The 21,740-nt window shown below is 39.8% G+C and overlaps 1 protein-coding gene across 3 annotated transcripts in view; it reads right to left on the reverse strand.

The window, feature by feature from the left end:
* EFCAB3 (EF-hand calcium binding domain 3) overlaps window positions 1-21,740 on the reverse strand; it is a 121,612-nt gene that overhangs the window by 10,466 nt on the left and 89,406 nt on the right. For 2 of the 3 annotated variants that reach the window (XM_032870911.1, XM_032870912.1), the window contains 5 exons: window positions 14,188-14,278; window positions 11,112-11,182; window positions 5,565-5,708; window positions 4,356-4,427; window positions 2,959-3,079 (listed from right to left, as the gene is read on the reverse strand). In XM_032870911.1, coding sequence (XP_032726802.1) covers window positions 2,959-3,079; window positions 4,356-4,427; window positions 5,565-5,708; window positions 11,112-11,182; window positions 14,188-14,278 — 499 coding nt within the window. Of the gene's footprint in view, window positions 1-2,958; window positions 3,080-4,355; window positions 4,428-5,564; window positions 5,709-11,111; window positions 11,183-14,187; window positions 14,279-17,187; window positions 17,279-21,740 lie in introns of those variants that run through there. The other variant, XM_032870913.1, reaches the window with a different exon arrangement.

Raw genomic sequence — 21,740 nt, forward strand, 5'->3', positions numbered from 1 at the left:
CTGAGCCGAAGGCAGCTGCTTAACCAACTGAGCCACCCAGGCGTCCCTCTTAACTACCATCTTAACTACCAAATCTAACTCTACCTTTTCAGTCCTGAATTCCCTTGGCCTCACTTTAGCATTTAATCCTGGGGGAAGTCTGTCCTGGTTTGGATTTCTCTGTGGCCCGGGCTTCTCTGACTTCACACTATCCTGGTTCCCTTCTTGATGACTAATGTTTCCTTTGTTGACCCCTCTTTTTCTTTCCATTCCACGAGGGAATTCCTTATGGTTCTGTCCTCAGTCCCCTGCTTCTTTGTGGCCCCTCCCCAGCCTCAGGGTAGAGAGAAGTGCACGGTTACGAGGCAGGTTTAGGAGGTCAAATAGGCGGGATTTCATGATTAGTTAGATGTGGGGAGTGACAGAGCAGCGGCAGCTGAGGACGATGGGTCTTCAGCAGTTGGATAAACACAGTGAGAGGGTGGACCGTTCACTGAGATTTGGAACCCAAGTGGAAGAACTAGTGGAAGTGGAGGTGGGTGATGGAGGACAATTAGGTTTTGACATTTTGAGTTTGAGGTACCTATGGGACTACCCAATAGGCAGATGGAAACTCTAGAGGGGGATCTGGGCTAGGTAGGTATACAGCCTGATCTTTCCCAGGCCTTGTTCTCTTTGCCTGTCAGTGGGATGTTGGAAACTATCTCACAGTGTTGAAGTAGTGATTAAATAAGATCATTCAACAGAGAGTTACTGAGTGTAAGTTTTTTTTTTCCTAGACACTAAGGATATAATAGTGAATAAAACAGACAAAAATAATCCCTGCTTTCTTGGAGCTTACATTCTAGCATGAGAAAACACATTACAAACAAAATAAGTAAGTAAATTACATACTATATTAGAAGGTGATAGATAGCATGGAAAAATAGAGAAGGGGAGACGGGGAATGGTAGGAGGGCTGAATTTTGGATAGGGTGGCCAGAGAAGGCCAGAGAAGGCCCTACTGAGATGACAACATTTGACAAAGACCCGGGGGTGGTTTTAAAAGGATCATCTGGTGCTGTAGGCGTCAAGGCTTCAGCTAGGCAGAGGGAGTGTTGAGAACAGACTGTGGAGTGGGCAAGTCATGGGGGTGGGAGTCAAAAGGTGCAATCAGGGAGACCAGTTAGGAGACAGTAATCCAGGAAAAAGCTAATGCATGTAATGTGCACACTCACAACTCTGCACGTAACGCTCAAAAAATGCTGTCGTCAACCACGGGAATACCTATCAAATTCTACCATATCTAGCTCGAGACTGGCTTTCTTGGAAACTAAATGAATGACCTTTGCCACTCACTGGACAGTAATTATGTGATATACTTTGTGTCTTTCACTTTTGTATATTTCATAAGTATTTTTTTTTTAAGATTTTATTTATTTATTTGCCAGAGAGAGAGAGAGCACAAACAGAGGAAATGACAGGCAGCGGAAGAGAAAGAAGCAGGCTCCCATTGAGCAGAGAGCCCTATGTGGGACTCGATCCCATGACCCTGGGACCATGACCTGAGCTGAAGGCAGAGGCTTAACCCTCTGAGCCGCCCAGGCGCCCCTCATAAGTATTTTATATTTACTCATGGCTTTTTCTCTCAATTTATATTTTAATTTCCTTAAATGCAAATGCTACATATTAAACACTTGATCTCCTTAGAAACCAGGTATATGAAAAGTAACAACATAATCGTCATCGTAATAAAAACACCAACATTGGCTAAGATTTCCTGAGAGGCAGTCTAGGGGGGTGGATAAGAGGATTGGTTCTGGAATCAGACTGTTGTGCTAAAATCTAGGCCCCACTGCTTCTTGGGCAAGTTACTTAACTAATTATACTGCAGGTTTTTCATCTGTAAAATGAGGGTAATAGTGCCCATTATGGAGGTGAGGATTAAAGCAGATAATGTATTTGTTCTAGGACTATGCTAGCTATTTCTGCATAATAATAATATTTACTGAGCTCAAGGAATATTTATTGGGCCACTTCACCTGTATTATCACATATCCCCACAACTGCCCTATAAAGTAGGTCTTATTATTATTTCAAGGTAGGTATTAATATTGTTGTTCCCATTTTTTGGCCCCATTTTGTAGGTGAGGAAACCAAGGCTGAGAAGTTAAGCAGTGTGTCAAATTTGTGTACCAACAGCAGGCATTTAATAAATGCCTTTGAAATGGAATGAAGAACAGAATTTTGTGTACCCGCTGGTTCCACATCTGACAAATATAGGATAGCACAGAGAGATTATCCACTGAGGATTCTGAAAACATTCTGTATTTTTAAGTCTAAAAGGGGAAGCAGAATGCTTTGAAAGAAGATGAGCCAAGGATATTCACATTATCCTTGAATAATAGCAATTATACTGAATAATAGCAATATTCAATATCTATAATGCAATGATATAAATAGTTTGAGGAAATTTATCTTTCGTGGTATTTGCTGGAATAAAGCACGTTTGGGTGTGAGAATGTTTCTTCATCCTCTAGTCTCAAGTCCAGTTTGGGCTCAGCTCCAGTCCACGGCTGCTTTGGGAGGTCTAAAATTGCCCTACGTCATCACAGAGTCAAAAGATCTCTTGGGAGCCCCTGGCAGTTCCAGCATGAATGGGAGTGTCTTCCAAACTAGATTTCCAAGCCCACCCAAAGTCATCCCTGGAAAAGTCTTACTCTTCTGGAATTCTCTAGCCTAGGGTAAGAGTGTGAACTTTCTTGGCTATCTTAGGCCCTCAGTGGGCCCTGAGATAGTCTGAGGTCAATCTCGCAATTTCAGAGTTAGCACAGTTGGGATGAAGGAATAAGGTCCCATGGGGCATGTAAGCTTTGCCACAGACCCTTCCTCCTTTGTTTTGGAGCAGACCCTGTGGAGTAGGATGTTAAGGTGACTGCCTTGTAAATATCCTCATAAGTGCTGCTGAGGAGGCCGATTTTACCCTTCTTTGCCACTTACCTTACTATTTCCATTATAGCCCTTCTGGGTAAAGCTGAAGTGTCTACAAGCTTTGATAGGATTTCAAACAACAGGATCCCTGGGTTGCCGGCTAAATCTAAACATTTCTCCTTTTCTGGAACTATAAGGGGAAAAAAAAATTCAAAGTGGCTTCTGAAAAAAAATCTGTCAAAAAAAGTCATAAGCTGACAGTCTTTTTAGTCTATTTACAATATTAATACCGAGCCAGGTACTAGAGAATTATAGAAAAACATTCAAAGTTTGTTCTATTGGGTAGAAAGGTCATTTTGATTACTGAACAGACACAATAATCATTAAAAAATGCTTTTAGTGCTATGACTTCTAAGTAAATATTGACTTGTAAGTTAATACATTTAATATAAACATGATTTATGTATTAAGGACTATTGTCCTGTTCTTCTGGGTAAAGGAATTGCTGATAAACGAGCCTCAGGCTTGCAGGCAAACCCTCGTTACTACAATAGTACTTGAAGCAGTAGCTTCCGTCTCTTCTAAAGACAGTTTACAGCCTATGAACGAATGTGTTTTCGAAAGCATACACAGTATTTGGAATTTGGAATTTATTTACCCCAGAAAATATGATACAAATTGCGGTTAGTTTTTCCAAGGTAGACTGTTAAACTCCTAAAAAAAACATCAGAGGGGGTGCCTGGGTGGCTCAGTGGGTTAAAGCCTCTGCCTTCGGCTCCGGTCATGATCCCGGGGTCCTGGGATCGAGCCCCGAGTCGGGCTCTCTGCTCAGCGGGGGGCCTGCTTCCCTTCCTCTCTCTGCCTGCCTCTCTGCCTACCTGTGATCTCTGTCTGTCAAATAAATAAATAATAAAATCCTAAAAAAAAAAAACCATCAGAGGACCAATAACAGCATGCCAGGGATACATCTACATCACTTATGACCTTGTGTTAGATCACGCTCTCTAGCCTCCAGCCGACTCTCCTGTTGTCACACTGAAGACAGACTTCCTCAGGGTGAGGAAGATATTTTTTAGGAATGGTGAATTATCGATGCCCCAAATTTTCAGGAGAGAGAACATTTTTCTTTTTCTAAAATTTTTTTTTTTCATATGTAAAGGGAGTACCTCCCAGAGTAGCCCATGCACTGGGTGAGGAACATTATAAGAGGGGACCGAATTTTTCTACACTATTCCATGTGTTCTGCATTGGAGACCAAAAAGCAGTGTCTCCTGCAGAAGGACTTGATGTATTTAAGTTAAAATTATAAAATTGTATCAATTTGCTTAGCAAATATTGTTTTGGAGTTCCTGCCAGTGTACACCTCCCTCACTTGTCCCTGCTCGGAGGCCTAGAGGAATAGTGGTTACTACTGTGCGGCGAATCGCAGCCACACAAGGGCCACGTTCAGCAATATCTCTACTCACCCACAGCTTTCAGGAAGCGGTTCGTATCTGTTAGGACTTTTATGAAATCTGAGAAATTCACCTTCCCGTCTTCTGCAACAGAAATCAAAGGCTCAGAACAAGGATATCAGATGCGTTTTAGTCAACAGATTATATACTAAATAGAAAATGAAAACACACGGCACTGTCCAATACTTAAAGTCAGACCGCACGTTAAGGCTACAGATGTGCTCAGGAAAGCACTGGTCTTCTTGAAGTGGTTTTGGCACCGTTAGGTGAGTCACCCACAGCTGCCAGAAGCAATCGTGGGGTACAAACACCAAACTAGGGGCCCCCAGCCCCAGGAGTCCTATTCACTCACACCTTTTTGAGAGACTTGCCATTTTTGCAAGGAATCCACTCCTGCTTTCCCAATCCCTTCTAACCTCTGATATTTCTATTATTCTAAAACCCCCAAATTGTACCCAGTCTCCTCTAACTAGAATAGTACTATTAGAGGCAGGTGTGCATGTTTTGAGGCAAGGACAGGAAAATTGGGCAGAGTTCGTGGCAACAAGTGACTCCTTAATTAACTGGTGACACTGATTCACACATGGAACTTATGCTAATTAAATGGGGCACTGGCAGTTGGGTGGGGAGAGGTGAAGAGGAAATAATTTGCTGACTATATATTCCATATCAGCTTGGGTTATAATCATACATATCAGCGCAGGTTATAATCACTAGGTCCGTATATTCAAAGGAAATAATATCTAAAATTTTAAAAAATATCAACATAAATGCTGTGGCATTTAAAATTCAATATAGGTGGGCTCCATGGATCAAAGGAAGATTTGTACTAACGTGATTCAAATGGAAACAAAGGGCTTGGATTTTCTTGGTAACGTGTCATTTTTTGAAACTGTCAATGCCTTTGTATCTGTTATTTCAAGGCACCCTCCAAAGTGTACATCACGATAGGTAATCTGAATTTAATGTTGAAATGCGATAATCATTTTTAGTTTCCACATAGGATTTTTCAAAGAATAGTCTACTTGGTAGCATTAGATTTTTTTTGCATTAATTTGATTTTGTAACTTGTACACATACCATACTGATATCTTTAAAGAGGAATGCATATATGTACTTTTGATAATGAAGTTTTTCTTCTGTTTTTATAATCATTGAAAGAAAAATATGTATTTGTAAAAAGCTTTTATGAGAAAAATAATTACAAGCTAAAGTACTCACGATCAATATCAGCACATCTTAATTCATTATAGACATCCCGCTTGGTTAGATTCATTCCCAGCTTAGCTAAAGTGCACATCATTCCATGTAAATCAATACAGCCAGTTTTATCCTTGTTAAAGAAGTTGTAGGCATCTTGGAAGGCTGAGGAAATGTAATTAAGTCAGTTGGGCAGTTATTCAAGAATAAGTACATATTCTAATGGAACTAGGACTGACTATATAGTTGACTGGACATCATGTTCTGAAAAGGTATTGAGAGAAAAATGAGTACTTAATAGACATTTCATATAAGGGACAGTGTCCTTCCATGAGATTTGATTTGGAATAAACTACTTGGTTGAAAACAAAATACATTGGTAAAATGGTCTTTGAAAGCTATCCACACCTTAATTCCTGGAATCTGTGAATGTATTACTTCCATGACAAATGGGACTTTGCTGATATAATTAAGATAAATTACCCTGGATTTCTGAGTGGGCCCAATCTAATCACAGGGTCCTCTGGGCTGAAGCAAGAGAGCTGTGGCAGGAGGAGAGATCAGAGAGATTCAAAGCATGACAAGGACTCTGTTGTTGGTTTGAAGATGGAAGGGACAATGTGACATGGGACACAGATAGCCATCAGGGGCTGAGAGAGGCTCCTGGCTGGCAGCTAGTAAGGAAGTGGGACTTCAGCCCTAGAACCACAAGGAATTAGGTTCCATCAAGACCCTGAATAAGCTTGGAAGCAGATTTTCCTTCAGAGTCTCTGTTTTTTTCAAAGACTTTATTTATTTGTCAGAGAAGAGAGAGAAAGTAAGAGAGAGAGAGAGAGAGAGAAAGCGCACAAGCAGGGGGAGGGGCAGGCAGAGGGAAAAGCAGGCTCCCAGTTGAGCAAGAAGCTCAATGTAGGACTCAATCCCAGGACTCTGGGAATATGATCTAAGCTGAAGGCAGATGCTTAACCAACTGAGCCACCCAAGCATCCCCCTTCAGAGCCTCTTGATAAGAGAAGCCAGGCTGGCCAGTTCCTTCAATTTGACCTTGGAAGTCTGGGAGAAGAAGAACTAGTCAAGCCCACCTGGAATTCCAGTCCACAGAACTGGGAGATAATAAATTTGTGTTGTTTTAAGCTGCTAAGTGTGTGGCAATTTGTTATGGCAGCAACAGAAAACTGATGCACTACAATGGACCCAAATTATATGCAGGTGAATGTTTTGAATAGACTCAATGTTTTTTTCTAAGACATATGCAGGGTATTAACTGGAGCTCAAATTAGACCTGTATTTTCTTTTCTTTTTTAAAAGATTTTATTTATTTTTATTTGACAGAGATCACAAGTAGATAGAGAGGTAGGCAGAGAGAGAGTTGCGGGGGGGGGGGGAAGCAGACTCCCTGCTGAGCAGAGAGCCTGATATGGGGCTCGATCCCAGGACCCCAAGATCATGACCTGAGCTGAAGGCAGCCCGATGCGGGGCTCGATCCCAGGACCCCAAGATCACGACCTGAGCCAAAGGTAGCCACTTAACTGAGCCACCCAGGGGCCCCTTAAATTTTGTTTTAGATTGGTTTTGGATATAGTTGCAAAGATAGCCCAGAGAATTTGCAGGTCCCTCATTCAGTTTCCCCTAATGTTAGCACCTTACATTACTGTGGTACATTTACTGCATTTAAGAAGCCAACATTGCTGTAGTGCTCTTAACTAAACTGTAGACATTGATCAGGTTTCATCAGTTTTTCCCTAAGGCCCTTTTGCTCTTCCAGGATTCCATCCAGGATGCCATATTACTTTAATTGTCACATTCTTTAGCCTCTTTTCTGTAACAGTTTCTCAGACTTTTCTTGTTTTGGGTGACCTTAACAGTTTTGAGGAATATTATTCAGGTATTTTGTGGAAGTCCTTCAATTTGGGGTTTTCTCATGTTTTTTCTCATGGTTAGCCTAAGATGATTGATTTTTGGAAAGAAGGTGACCAAAGTGAAGTACCACTCTCATCATCATATCAAGGCTACGTATTGCCAAAGTGACTTATCACCGATGATGTTTATTTTGATTACCTGGCTGAGGGAGTGTTTGTCAGGGTTTTCCACTGTAAAGTAACTTCCCTCCTTTCCATATTTTACTCTTTGGAAGCAAGTCACTAAGGGAAGTCCAGACTCAAGGGACAGAGGGCTGGGGACATGGGGATTTACGTTCCACCTCCTGGAGGAGGTAATATCTCCATGCATTATTTGGAATTTTCTTGTAAGAGAGATTTTTCTCTTCTTCATTAAAAAATTCAGTCATTTATTTCTGTCAGTATGGACTTGCAGGTATTTATTTTGTACTTTGAGTTATAACCCAATACTATCTTATTTATTGTATTTTTGTTGCCCAAATTGCTCCAGCTTTCACCATTGTGAACGCGTTGAGGTTGGCTTCTGCATCCCTTTGAAAGGCTCCTGTGTCCTATTGTTTTTTGAGCACTCCCTTTCTTTCTGTCACTATAAGATGTCCCAGGTTTGTCTTGTTATCCCTGCGTGGGCCCTAGAAGTGGCCGTTTATCCAAGCAACTCTGCTTCTTTCACAGGAGGCTGGCGTTAGAAGTCCAGTTCTGGCGTCTGGGTCTGCGTGCTGCTGCGGGGGTGTCACAGCTTCTAAGTCCTCTCAGCAGACAGAGCTAGGAAGTATGTGCGTGAATACTAACGCACGTATACACACACGCATTTACTTCTTGATCCATCCATCGGTATCCATATGAAGTTAAACCTGAGTTCACATGAGCTCACAGTAATGTCTCAGATGTAAGCCAGTACCAGTGGTTCACTTTGGCCTTCTCCCCTTGTTTATCTGTAACTGCCAACTCCAGCAGTGGGAAACTTGGTTCCCAGCATCCGCCATCCATCTACTGAGTTATTCATCCTAGTAGACATGTACAACAGCTTCAGAATTGTTATGCTGTCCTCCTAATGAGAAACAACTGTACTGGCTAGAGTACGTGGTTTATGTATAGATCCTTTGGTGTTCGGCCTTAAGAGTTTTTGGTCAAAACACCATTTTTGAAGTTCCTGAGGTCAGCTCCTTCCCTTACTCCCACACGACTCATGACTTAACAAGATCACTCTGGCTTTTGTTAGAAAAACAGACTTTTGTAAGGGTTTGGGTAGAAGAATGGAGATTAATGTCGGGGGCTGTTGTGGGTGAGCAGCAATGTGCCTCAGACCACGATTGTAGCACAGGTGGTAGGAATTGGCTGCTTCTAGATATATGTTAAAGGTAGAGCCAATGAGATTTCCTGATGGATTGACAGGTAGGTTGAGTCAGAAGAGTCAAGGATGTCTCCAAGATTTCTTCCAGAGCAGCGAAAGGAGATGCTGAAGGCTGTGGGTAGAGCATGTTTTAAGAGTAAGAGGACGTGGGGAAGAGCACTGTTTAGTGGGTATGGCGGTTCAATTTGGGAAGATGAAAATGTCTGGAGGTGGATGTGGTGATGGCTGTAGAACTTGTGAATATATTTAATGCACTGACCTGTACATATATACTTGAAAATGGTTAAAATTGTATTTTTTAAAAAATATTTTATTTATTTATTTGAGAGAGACAGAGAGAGAGCATGAGCACGGAGAGAGGTAGGCAAAGGGAGAAGCAGATTTCCTGGTGAGCAGGGAGCCTGATGTGGGACTTGATCTCAGGACCCTGGGATGATGACCTGAGCCGAAGGCAGATGCTTAACTGACTGAGCCACTCAGGTGCCCCCAAATTGTAACTTTTATGGTATATGTATTTTATCACAATAAAATGAGTATGAGGAGCCCATCAGGAGTTCCATTTTGGACATGTTGATTTTGGGTGTCTATTAGACATACAATTGGAGGTGTCGAGGAGGCAATCAGATATGAGCTTGGAGCTGGGGAGAAAGGCGTGGGCTAGACATATACATTTGAGATTTGTTAGCATATGGTGTTTAAAACCTGTTCCTTCCTCAGAAACCACAGGAAAGGCTCTTGCCCACTTCCCCCTACTTGCCTCCTGACTGACTATGGTGCTGTGTGGCCCTTCCTGCTGTCCTTTGCCTCTTATTTCTAGAGATCTATGAACATAAAATACTTCTTCTTCTTTGACAGTCATTTCTGTGTCTGTATGTCTGATAATACCTGATTAAAATAGATCCTGGGTCGGGGGGTGCCGGGGTAGCTTGGTGGGTTCAGCGTCTGACTCTTGGTTTTGGTTCAAGTCTCAGGGTGGTGGGATTGAGCCCTGTGTCAGTCTCTGTGCTCAGCATGGAGTCTGCTTGAGACTCTCTCCCTCTGAGTACCCCCGCTCTCCCTCTTAAATAAAATAAATATAATCCTAAAAAAAATAGATCCTGGGAACCCTTAATACAAGCACCAATGGGGGCGCCTGGGTGGCTCAGTGGGTTAAGCCTCTGCCTTCGGCTCAGGTCATGATTTCAGGGTCCTGGGATCCAGGCCCGCGTTGGACTCTCTGCTCAGCAGGGAGCCTGCTTCCCCCTCTCTCTCTGCCTGCTTCTCTGCCTACTTGTGATCTCTCTCTCTGTCAAATAAATAAATAAAATAAAAGTCTTAAAAAAATACAAGCACTAATGTATATGAATGTACGTTAGGAACCTTACAATTTTAGAAGGCTGAAACTTATTATTAAGGCACTTAGCTCAGTTTAACAATGAAAAATGTAATTCTGATTTTGACTATCTTTTGTGTTTTTCAAGCCAGCTTTCTCAACAATATAGGTGATCCTTAAATTTCTGTTTTGTTTTCAGGTGGTTCCAAACTTGGAGGGGTGATGCGCTAGCCTTCCAGAACCCAAACACAGCCATGCTTGACTTTCTCTCTCTTTCTTTCTTTTCTTTATTTCTTTCTTCCCTTTTTTTTCTGTTTCTTTTTTCCAGGGAGTCATGTTTTCCCTTTCCTTTGGGCCTTTGCAGATTCCACTCTTTCTGCCCAGAACACTTCTTTTGCACTATTTGCCTCCTACTTATTATCCCACCTTCTCTGGGACTCCCCTCTTACTCTCCCAAGACCAAGTCAGGTCTTTCTTTTATGCTCCTGAAATACTTTATACTTCCCCATCATAACTTGTGTTATACTGTGATTTAAAAGTTTCAGTCAAAAATTCTTGGTTTAATGGCCTGACTTCCCTGAAGGATTCCTTATCAGGGCAGTGACCATGTCTGACTTGTTACTTGTTATGTTTCCCATGCTTGGTATACTGTGGGCTTTAAATAAACATTTGCTGTTTGGACTAATAAACTACAGTCAGTATAGCTATTTATACTGCCCCATTATTTGATTTCTATTTGACTTTGCATTTGTTCTTTCGTATGCTTGCGAGTTCTTATGTGAATAAAAATATTTGACCAGGATTATCCAAATTCTAGGAAGATGTCTGTTTGAAAGTCGTCCCTCTTCCTTCTCACAAATTAGACATTGAATTAGAACTTTTGCTCTCAAAAAGCAAAAGTTGTACAGATAACTCTTGAAACTGCAGATCTCTCTTAGAGAAGAAAATGGTCAGATTTATCAAGGGGCATTAGTCGATGCTTCCGTCTGAGGGATTATTGCCATTACCTTGCATTTGTGAAGCATTCAGCTTCTTTTCTTTGCTTTGGCAGGGAAGGGATCCTGGTAAATCTTTATCCCTGAGCAAAAGACATGAAAAGATTCAATACATACATGAAACCCACAAGTATTAGTTCTATTCATCAGCTTTTGCTGAATGGAATGACTGTACACGTCACAATATATCCAGAGTCTCACCTCCTAAGGGACCTGTTACTGTCACCTGTCAATAGTTATAGGAGGGACAGTGAGGAAATGCTGGCCAGTGAGGTCCACATCTGCCCTATACCTGTCCATTGCTCCTAAAATATCTGATTTTCCCCATTTTACAAAAGAGGAAACTGAATCTCAGAGGGATTAAATAACTTGTCCCAAATTGCACAGGTAACAGGTGAAAGTCATGGGATTCAAACTCAGGTTTATCTGACTCCGAAGCGCAAGGACATAAGCCCTACACTATTCCTATTGCTAGAAATAGAAGTTGTTTCAAATTTTTCAGTGGTATAAATACTCTTACAGTGAATATCCTGAAAGCTTTGTAATGATATTTATCTTATGACTTTAACTGCTAAACTATATTTTTACCAGCATATTAGATAGAGGTAGATATATCTACAACTACATCTATAACTTATATAGCATCTATATATGTATCAACTATCTATCATCTGCCTGTCTATCTATTTATCTGTCATCTGAGACAGAGAGCACTTCTGGAAAGTCTGGAGCCCTGGGTGACTTTTCACTTTCTCAGAAAAAATCTGGAAAAAGAGAAAAGCGTATTAATACTTTGGGTATAATTTGTACAGATCTGCAGGAGGTTATTAGTTTAGGAACATAAAAATATATTATGCAAAACTGAGTTTGCTTATAATATGGTCATTTACAAGTAGACTTAAGTAATCATGATTTTAGAAATTAATTAAAAAATATTTAGCTTTGGTACTAAACTGAAAATTTTAACATGGAATCTCTGAGTTTTTGTTTTTACAAGAAGCAGTTAAAAAAGTAAAGCAGGAAGAAATACTAAATATGGTGCACTTAAAAAGTTATGGTTTATGAATTTAGTATCCTCTAGAGTATCTAGTAGGTTCAACTCATTTTCAAAGATGGACCTAGTAAAATGGAGGTGATAAGGTCTCAAAATGCACCATTCCTTTTCGACATAGAATTTTACCTAATTAGTCTTATTTTCTCTGCTTTTACTAACACTGATTTCTTCTTCTGATGTTTCTGTTCTAATCACCTATCTGAACTTCTGAAAACTCAAGTTGGCCCTTGCTCAGATACATTATTTTATATTTGCTGTATGTCTAAATATAAACAAATTTCTTTTGCATGATATAAAAGTTGCAGTAGATGGAGAAATATGGAGTTCTGAAGAAGCAAGAGGAAAGTAGCAGGCCAGGCAGTATGAAGTCTTTATTAGCTACATTAAAAAAAAGGATACTCTTGGCAGAATTTCAAATCATATCTTGGCTCACACAATCTTTCTATTTTATAATGTTTCAAAGGTTTGAAATACCTTAGATTTGGAATGAGCTCAGTCTAGCCTCTCATCTCATGTAGGAATTCCCTCTATGTGTGGTATTGTCAAGTCTTTGCTTGACTATTTTCAATGACAAGGATGTCACTAGACAGACAGCTTGTAATGCAGGCTAAGGGAACAATGAGATCAAGGGATTTGGCGGCTGTAAGGTTTTCTTACCCACATCCCTCGAAAAAGGTCAGTAATCTATTCTTGTAGCAGTGGCACAGTCAAGGACTCTAGGGGAAATACTCTCAAAGTCATCCAGAAAATGGATGTTTTGAGAGAGAAGAGAGGCTTTTCTTCTTATGCTCTGATAAAATACAGATCACGATCTTATTTTCAGTCATTAGTGGCTTTGGTTTATTGGAATTTGTAGTTATCAGGCTGAGAAAAAAGCTAGTATTAGTGTCACAGACAAATCTCCCTTCTCAGTTTTAGCTCAAGGTTAGTCATGACTAACCAGATTTTGTTTTACTGGCTGTATTTGAGCTATAGACCCTTTCTCTATACTGACTTGCTTAGGAGATTAGGTCTTCGTCCTGATCCTCTAACTTCATTCTCCTTTAAACTGGCACTCAAAATATCTTAATGTATTACTGACAACTTCTTAATCCCTCCAGGATATTCTGATCCCCTACACAAAAATTCCCTCTCAATTGGGAGAATAGGAAAAAGAACTTTTGTTTCTCCAATCTAAAAGGATACATAACCTTTTCTTTTCATAAAAAAACCCTTTATCTTCAATTCATATATTTGTTTTTTTTTTTTTTTTTTAAAGATTTTATTTATTTATTTGTCAGAGAGAGAGAGAGGGAGAGAGAGCGAGCACAGGCAGACAGAATGGCAGGCAGAGGCAGAGGGAGAAGCAGGCTCCCTGATGAGCAAGGAGCCCGATGTGGGACTCGATCCCAGGACGCTGGGATCATGACCTGAGCCGAAGGCAGCTGCTTAACCAACTGAGCCACCCAGGCGTCCCATATATTTGGTTTTATAACTAAATTTATCACAGGGTACTTGAAGAGCCTTCTAACTTGTTTACTCATAGCCCTTATGGGTATTTAAAATATTTATCACCTTAATAATTCTTCATCTTAATCTATTTGAGGCACCTATGGCTCAATCAGTTGGGTGTCTGACTCCTGATTTTGGCTCAGGTCCTGATCTCAGGGTGATGAGATCAAGCTCCGAGTTGGGCTGTATGCTCAGAGCAGAGTTAGCTTGAAATTCTCTTTCCTCTCCCTCTGCCCTTCCCCCTGCTCATGCATGCATGTTCTCTCTCTCTCTAAACTAGTAAAAGATTTTATTTATTTGTGAGAGAGAGAGAGAGAGAGAGAGAGAGATATCACAAACAGGGAGAGTGGCAGGCAGAGGGAGCAGCAGTAGGCTCCCTGCTGAACAAGGAGCTCAACCCCAGGACCTTAGGATCATTACCTGAGCTGAAGGTGGACACATAACTGACTTGACCCACTAGGCGTCCCTAAATAAGTCAAATCTGAAGCAAAAAAAAAAAAATTATTTACCTTAATCTATCACCTGAATACATTCATTACTTACCTCTTGCCACGGGAGCTGGGTACTTTAGTTAGAGGATTCAGCTGAAGTTTTGCTTTAATGTCAGAAACTGCCATGGGGCCAATAACTCTGTCTGGAATTCAGATACAAATAGGATCAGATCACAGATTAATTCTTCTATTTTCTTTTGCAAATTTCCTAGCTCAAGATCTAGAGTTTGAAGTCCAGAGCCTTGAGGAATGGTTATATGCACAAATTCAAGTTAGAGGTGTGTGCGAAGTTGGAAGGCCGTGTGGAAGGACAGCTTCACTGCCCCAAGATCTCTAAGCAAAATGTCTTATCATTACAAATTTTTGGATTATTTGCTCCAACTCTTTGAAGAATACTGGTGGAATTTTGATTGGAATGGCATTAAAAGTATAGATTGCTCTAGGCAGTATAGACATTTTAACAATGTTTATTCTTCCGATCCAAGAGCATGGAATGGTCTTCCATCTTTTTGTGTCTTCTTCAATTTCTTTCATGAGTGTTCTGTAGTTCCTCGAGTACAGATCCTTTACCTCTTTGGTTAGGTTTATTCCCAGGTATCTTATGGTTCTTGGTGCTATAGTAAATGGAATCGATTCTCTAATTTCCCTTTCTGTATTTTCATTGTTAGTGTATAAGAAAGCCACTGATTTCTGTACATTGACTTTGTATCCTGCCACGTTACTGAATTGCTGTATGAGTTCTAGTAGCTGGAGCAAATAATCCAAAAATTTGTATGGAACCAGAAGAGACCCCGAATCGCTAAGGAAATGTTGAAAAACAAAAATAAAACTGGCGGCATCACGTTACCTGATTTCAAGCTTTACTACAAAGCTGTGATCACCAAGACAGCATGGTACTGGCATAAAAACAGACACATAGACCAGTGGAACAGAGTAGAGAGCCCAGATACGGACCCTCAACTCTATGGTCAGTTAATCTTTGACAAAACAGGAAAAAATATACAGTGGAAAAAAGAGTCTCTTCAATAAGTGGTGCTGGGAAAACTGGGCAGCTATATGTAGAAGAATGAAACTCGACCATTCTCTTACACCGTACACAAAGTTAAACTCAAAATGGATAAAAGACCTCAATGTGAGACAGGAATCCATCAGAATCCTAGAGGAGAACATAGGCAGTAATCTCTTCGATATCAGCCACAGCAACTTCTTTCAAGATATGTCTCCAAAGGCAAAGGAAACAAAAGCCAAAATAAACTTTTGGGACTTCATCAAAATCAAAAGCTTCTGCACAGCAAAGGAAACAGTCAAGAAAACAAAGAGGCAACACACGGAATGAGAGAAGATATTTGCAAATGACAGTACAGACAAAAGACTGATATCCAGGATCTATAAAGAACTCCTCAAACTCAACACACACAAAACAGATAATCATATAAAAAAATGGGCAGAAGATATGAACAGACACTTCTCCAATGAAGACATACAAATGGCTATCAGACACATGAAAAAATGCTCATCATCACTAGCCATCAGGGAGATTCAAATTAAAACCACATTGAGATATCACCTTACACCAGTTAGAATGGCCAAAAGTAGCAAGACAGGAAACAACATGTGTTGGAGGAGATGTGGAGAAAGGGGAACCCTCTTACACTGTTGGTGGGAACGCAAGTTGGTGCAGCCACTTTGGAGAACAGTGTGGAGATTCCTCAAGAAATTAAAAATAGAACTTCCTTATGACCCTGCAATTGCACTACTGGGTATTTACCCCAAAGATACAGATATAGTGAAAAGAAGGGCCATATATACCCCAATGTTTATAGCAGCAATGGCCACGGTTGCCAAACTGTGGAAAGAACCAAGATGCCCTTCAACGGACGAATAGATAAGGAAGATGTGGTCCATATACTCTATGGAGTATTATGCCTCCATCAGAAAGGATGAATACCCAACTTTTGTAGCAACATGGACGGGACTGGAAGCGATTATGTTGAGTGATATAAGTCAAGCAGAGAGAGTCAATTATCATATGGTTTCACTTATTTGTGGAGCATAACAAATAGCATGGAGGACATGGGGAGTTAGAAGGCAGTTGGGGGAAATTGGAAGGGGAGGTGAACAATGAGAGACTATGGACTCTGAAAAACAATCTGAAGGGTTTGAAGAGGTGGGGGGGTGGGAGGTTGGGGGAACCAGGTGGTGGGTATTAGAGAGGGCACGGACTGCATGGAGCACTGGGTGTGGTACAAAAACAATGAATACTGTTAGGCTGAAAATAAATTAAAAAATGATTAAAAAAAATAAAGAAACAGTTGGAAGAAAAAAAAAGTCTTATCATTGTCTCCCCCCTTCAAATAATGTCATTCTGATCATATATAAAAATAAGTGATACCACGTGACATAGATAAAGCATCCTGGAAATATGTATAAAAACTTATTTAAATAACTTGAAATAAAGACAAAATTTATTTTTGAAATCAGTAGAACATTTCATGTTATAATCAACAGAGAGTAAAATGTTACAGCATCTTTAAAATATTTACCTGATTGTTTATGTCTTGGATACCTGCCTGGTAATAAATAGATTTTTCAGAATTCCCTTCTGGGAGGTCCGGCCCTGCCCTGTCAGTTCTTATGAACTCACTGTATGGGAACCCATTTGGTAGGTAGGAGCAGAGGTGGGATACAATGCCGTTTTGCCAGCCTAGACCTTTCTGGATGGACTTTTAACCACGAGAGCCTCCCTAGTCCTCCCTTTCCACTTCAGCAGTCTATGGATTAGAAGATGGGTTGGTAGGCTTCCCCCTTTTATTGTTGGTTTTACCTCTCCAATTATAATTTTCAAAGTGTAGACTGTACTAGGTGGTTCACTGACAAGAATACTGGGTTGCCAATTTAGGAATGATAGACAAATTCTATGAAACTACAAAGAAAAAGTCTTTGAATGTGTGATTACAGTTTGGTCCATTTTCCTATGTCTTCACCTCAGAGCCTGGAAAGCCAGTTGTTTCTAAACAACTCAGTTACATGCGTTCAAAATCTGGAAACCTACCACAGAGCTGGGGACTCCGGAGAGGCTCAATAACTTAGGCACTTGAAAGGTGCTGTGAAATCATCCTCAGGGCGCAAAATAATCATTACTTAAAAAAAAACAAAAACTACCTTCAATCTCTCATAGAGACAATCGGTTAAAAAAAAAAAAGGACTCAGCATCGATTCCTACAAAATCCAGATATTTGCCTACTTTTAAGCCGTGCTACCTACCACTTCTGGGCTTCAATCAGATCAAGAATCCAATAAAGGGTTTGTTCCATCATACAACTGTGACCTCATTCACTTCTCAGGCTCAGGCCCAGGTGAGAATGACCTATAAGCTCCTTCCAGCTCTAGAGCAACCATGTTTTCAATGTGGTCTATCTAGCACCCTTGGGGGATGTGTGGGTGTGAGAACATTTTGACACTGTGGGGATTTCAGGGAAGGGGAAGTTTTTTTGTTTTTGTTTTTGTTTTAATTCTGTATTAATATATTTCCATGTTAAACATTAGTGAGTTGGAAGTTGTTCAAATGAAAAATTTTACTCAAATGCCTTGATTTCATTAATTGCTTAAGCCTAGGGAGAAGGACAAAAATACCCCAAACTCTCATAGGTTTGCAGACTATAGTAGTATTGGAAAGAGTGATTTAAAAAGAGCAATTAAATAAAGATTATGATTGCTTTAATTAGAAACTTTAATATTCAAGATCTCACAGGTTTCATGGCATTGTAAATCATCTAGCATAGGAGTTAGGCATGTCCTTAGTCTTCATCATGGCCAAGCATAGATGCCTTTGACACCCAAGGTTTAGCTTGAGACCCCCAAATTGCTTCAGGTCTCACTTAGTAGTTGCAGTTCTAGTGGCTTTCTATTCCTGCTCTCAGAGTTTGTTTACTGTGAGCATAGTTTGACATTTCTCTAGTCTTTCTGAATTTGGTGCATTGCCTCCTATTCTGCTTTGGGATACAGAGGGAAAGAAAGTGGTGGTTTGATTTACAGATTGATTAAACAAGTATTTAATAAGGGCCAACTATGTTAGGGCCTACCAAGATTAAAATGGGAATAATGGCAGCTCCTATTGGATGGGATGGTTGAGAAATAAGTTAATATTTTTATTTTAATTGTTAATACTTCAAATTGTGGTAAAAAACACATAAAATTTATGATCTTAACCATTTTAAGCATACAGTTTAGTACTGTTAAGTATATTCACATTGCATGCAAACAATCTCCAGAACTTTTTTATCTTGCAAAAACAGGTCTCTAACCTTCATTAAACAATAGCTCACCATGTACCCCTTCCCTTAATCACTGGCAACCATCATTCTATTTTGTATGAATCTGACTTTAGAGATCTCATAAAACTGGAATCACACAGTATTTCTCTTTTTGTGACTGACTTATTTCACTTAGCTAATGTCCTCAATGTTCATCCATGTTAAAGCCTGTGTCGGAATTTCCTTCTTTTTTAAGCATGAATAATATTTGATTATATGTACCACATTTTATCTATCCATTTGTCTGCCAATGGACACTTGAGTTGCTTTCACCTTTTGGCTACTGCGAATAATGTTGCTATGACACACTGGTATACAAATACCTCTTTGAGACCTTGCTTTCAGTCTTTTGGATATATACCCAGAAGTGGAATTGCTGGATCATACAATAATTCTATTTTTAATTTTTTGAAGAAATGTTGTTTTCCACAGTGGCCACCATTTTACATTCCCACCAACGGTGCACAAGGGTTCTAATTTCTCCATATCCTCTTCTGTTTTTTTGATAGTAAAACAAACAAACAAAAAGTAACCACCCTATTGGGTGTGAGGTGATATATCTCATTGTGATTTAAATTTATATTTCCCTAATGATTAGTAATGTTGAGTATCTCTCTCTCTCTCTTTTTTTTAAGAGTTTATTTATTCATTTGACAGATAGAGATCACAAGTAGGCAGAGAGGCAGGCAGAGAGAGAGGAGGAAGCAGGCTCCACGCCGAGCAGGGAGCTTGATCCCAGGACCCCGGGACCATGACCTAGGCAGAAGGCAGAGGCTTTAACCCACTGAGCCACCCAGGCGCCCCAGTATCTCTCTCTTTTTAAAAAAGATTTATTTATTTATTTTAGAGAGACCGCATTTGAGGAGGGGGAGGGGCAGAAGGATGGGGAGATAGAGAAAGAATACTCAAGCAGACTCCCTGTTGAGTGGGGAACCTGACTTGGGGCTTGATCTCAGGGCCCTGAGATCATGAACTGAGAAATCAAGAGCCAGTCACTCAACTGACTGAGCCACCTAGGCACCCCGAGTATCTTTTTATATGCTTACTGGCTATTTGCGTATTTTTTATGGAAAACTGTCTATTCAGTTCTTTTGCCCACTTTCTTTTATGTTCTTACTGTTGAGTTGTAGAAGTTCTTTTATATTCCAGATATTAAGCCCTTATTATTTAAAATATTTGTAAGTATTGTCTTCCATTCTGTAGGTGGTTGCCTTTTCAGTCTGTTGATTGTGTTCTTTGATGCACAGCAGTTTTAGATTTTGATGTAGTCAAGTTTATTTATTTTTACTTTTGTTGCCTGTGCTTTTGGTGTCATATCCAAGGGATCATTCCCAAACCCAAATTCATGAAGCTTTTCTCCTACGTTTTCTTCTAAGAGTTTACTGTTTTAGGTCTTATGTGTAGGGAGAAGTAGAACTGTAATGTGTAGCATTGAGGGAAGAGCAGTTTAGAGTGAAGGAAGACAAAAAACATGTAGAATAATCACAAAGATTAGGAGATGAGGAACAGTGCAGACACAGTAGAGGACAGGATTACACAAAGTGAGATGGTGGAAACTAAGAAGATTAGGTATCATGGGTTGGGCTTGGAAAACAGAACAGAGATTGCGAATTTGATCCTTATACAAGTTTCTTTTGGCTTACAGAGCATTTAAAAACTTGAATTTCATAAGTGAAAACATGGATAAATTAAAACTTATCAGTTTAGAACTTTGCATGAAAAACCCAAAGATCAGAACACAGGGCTCACTTTCTGGTGTAGCAGTAATTGCTTGGAGCAGAACAACTGTCATTCTTTTAGCTGAAACCCTAAGATTCCTGATTGCCATAGTCCCCATCATTTTTTCTAGTTTCTTGTATCAGCCATGTTACTCATTTAATCTGGTTTTTAAATTAAATTTTATTTTTTAAGACACATGCACATCTTCATTGTTAAGCTAAGGCAATCTGGTATTTATTAGCACTGGCTAGAATCCTGAAGATATCTGAGTAGGAATGTTGAATGAATATAGCTGTTTTTGATTGGAATTAATTCAACCATGTTACTCTAATAGTTGTCTAGGCTCATATTCTCTTCTGACCTTATGAAGAATAGAAAGGAAATGAATATCTGGTATAAGGCTTCTTCCTATGTAGTACTGTTTTGCTAAAGGAAAAAAACTTCATGACAAAAGATTGTGTCTCAGCGTGATTTATAATTTGTAAGTCCTGAAAACCTAATATCTAATGTCTAATTCATCTTGTGAAGTTAAAGATATATGAGCCTCAAGGAGAAGATAATCTCACAAATTCTGTCATTTACCAGATTGATGGAACTGAACTTTTCAGAATTAAAAAAAAAAATGTAGCTACCTCCCTGTTAGAGATACTGCCCCAGTAGGCCAATTTCTTTACAGGAAGGTTCCTTCCCTTTTCTCCCTGGCTGTTTTGCTTTCACTGAGTGTAAGCACCTTGAGGTCGAAAGCTCAAGGTTGTATGACAGAATCATAGGTGGTGTTCGGTGAATGACTGGAGAAAGGCAAGATGTTCCTTTTTAGGCAGAGATACTGTGCTTCATCATTACTCCCACCTCTTTGGCTTTTCTCAGCCTTTTATCATCTAGAAATCAACAGGTTATGTTTGCATGAAGGAACTATTTCCAACTTCAACTCTGGTAACCTGGGTAGGCAAAATCCTCTGGGATGGCCTAATACTGATGAGCCCCAATACCTCTCTTGCTCCCTCCTGACTAATCTAGATTAATGAAAATGGAAATATTTGCAGATATAGAAGGGCTTACTCTCCTTTATAAAATACCACTTTAGTTATTACTCATTTTGACCAAGAGGTATAATTTAAAAATTTATGTACACCAACATGGTTGGTTTGTTTGTTGAGCAGCAACAGTGAAAATACATAGCAATAAACACTTACCCCCACACCATTCAAACAAGGCATGGAGTGTAAGGGTGTGAGGGGGATTATAAGAATCAACATATGTAGGCAATAGGAGGAAAATATAAAATAGGAGGAAAATATAAAATATATTCCTCCTTATTGGTTTATTCTCAAGAATCAATCCAAAGTACCAGAAAATTTCACCAGCACCAACTTTATAGCAAGTTTTAATATTACTGAAAGCCATTAAATACTCTGATTATCTATTTATCTATCATCTATCTATCTATCTATCTATCTATCTATCAGAATGAGAGAGAGAGAGTCAGCACAAGCAGAGGGAGAAGCAGGCTCCCTCTTGAGCAAGGAACCAACTTGGGACTCGATCCCAGGACCTTAGGATCCTGACCTGAGCC

The sequence above is a fragment of the Lontra canadensis genome, unplaced genomic scaffold (assembly GCF_010015895.1).
Source record: "Lontra canadensis isolate GAN:19392208 unplaced genomic scaffold, GSC_riverotter_1.0 scaffold41, whole genome shotgun sequence".
NCBI lineage: Eukaryota > Metazoa > Chordata > Mammalia > Carnivora > Mustelidae > Lontra > Lontra canadensis.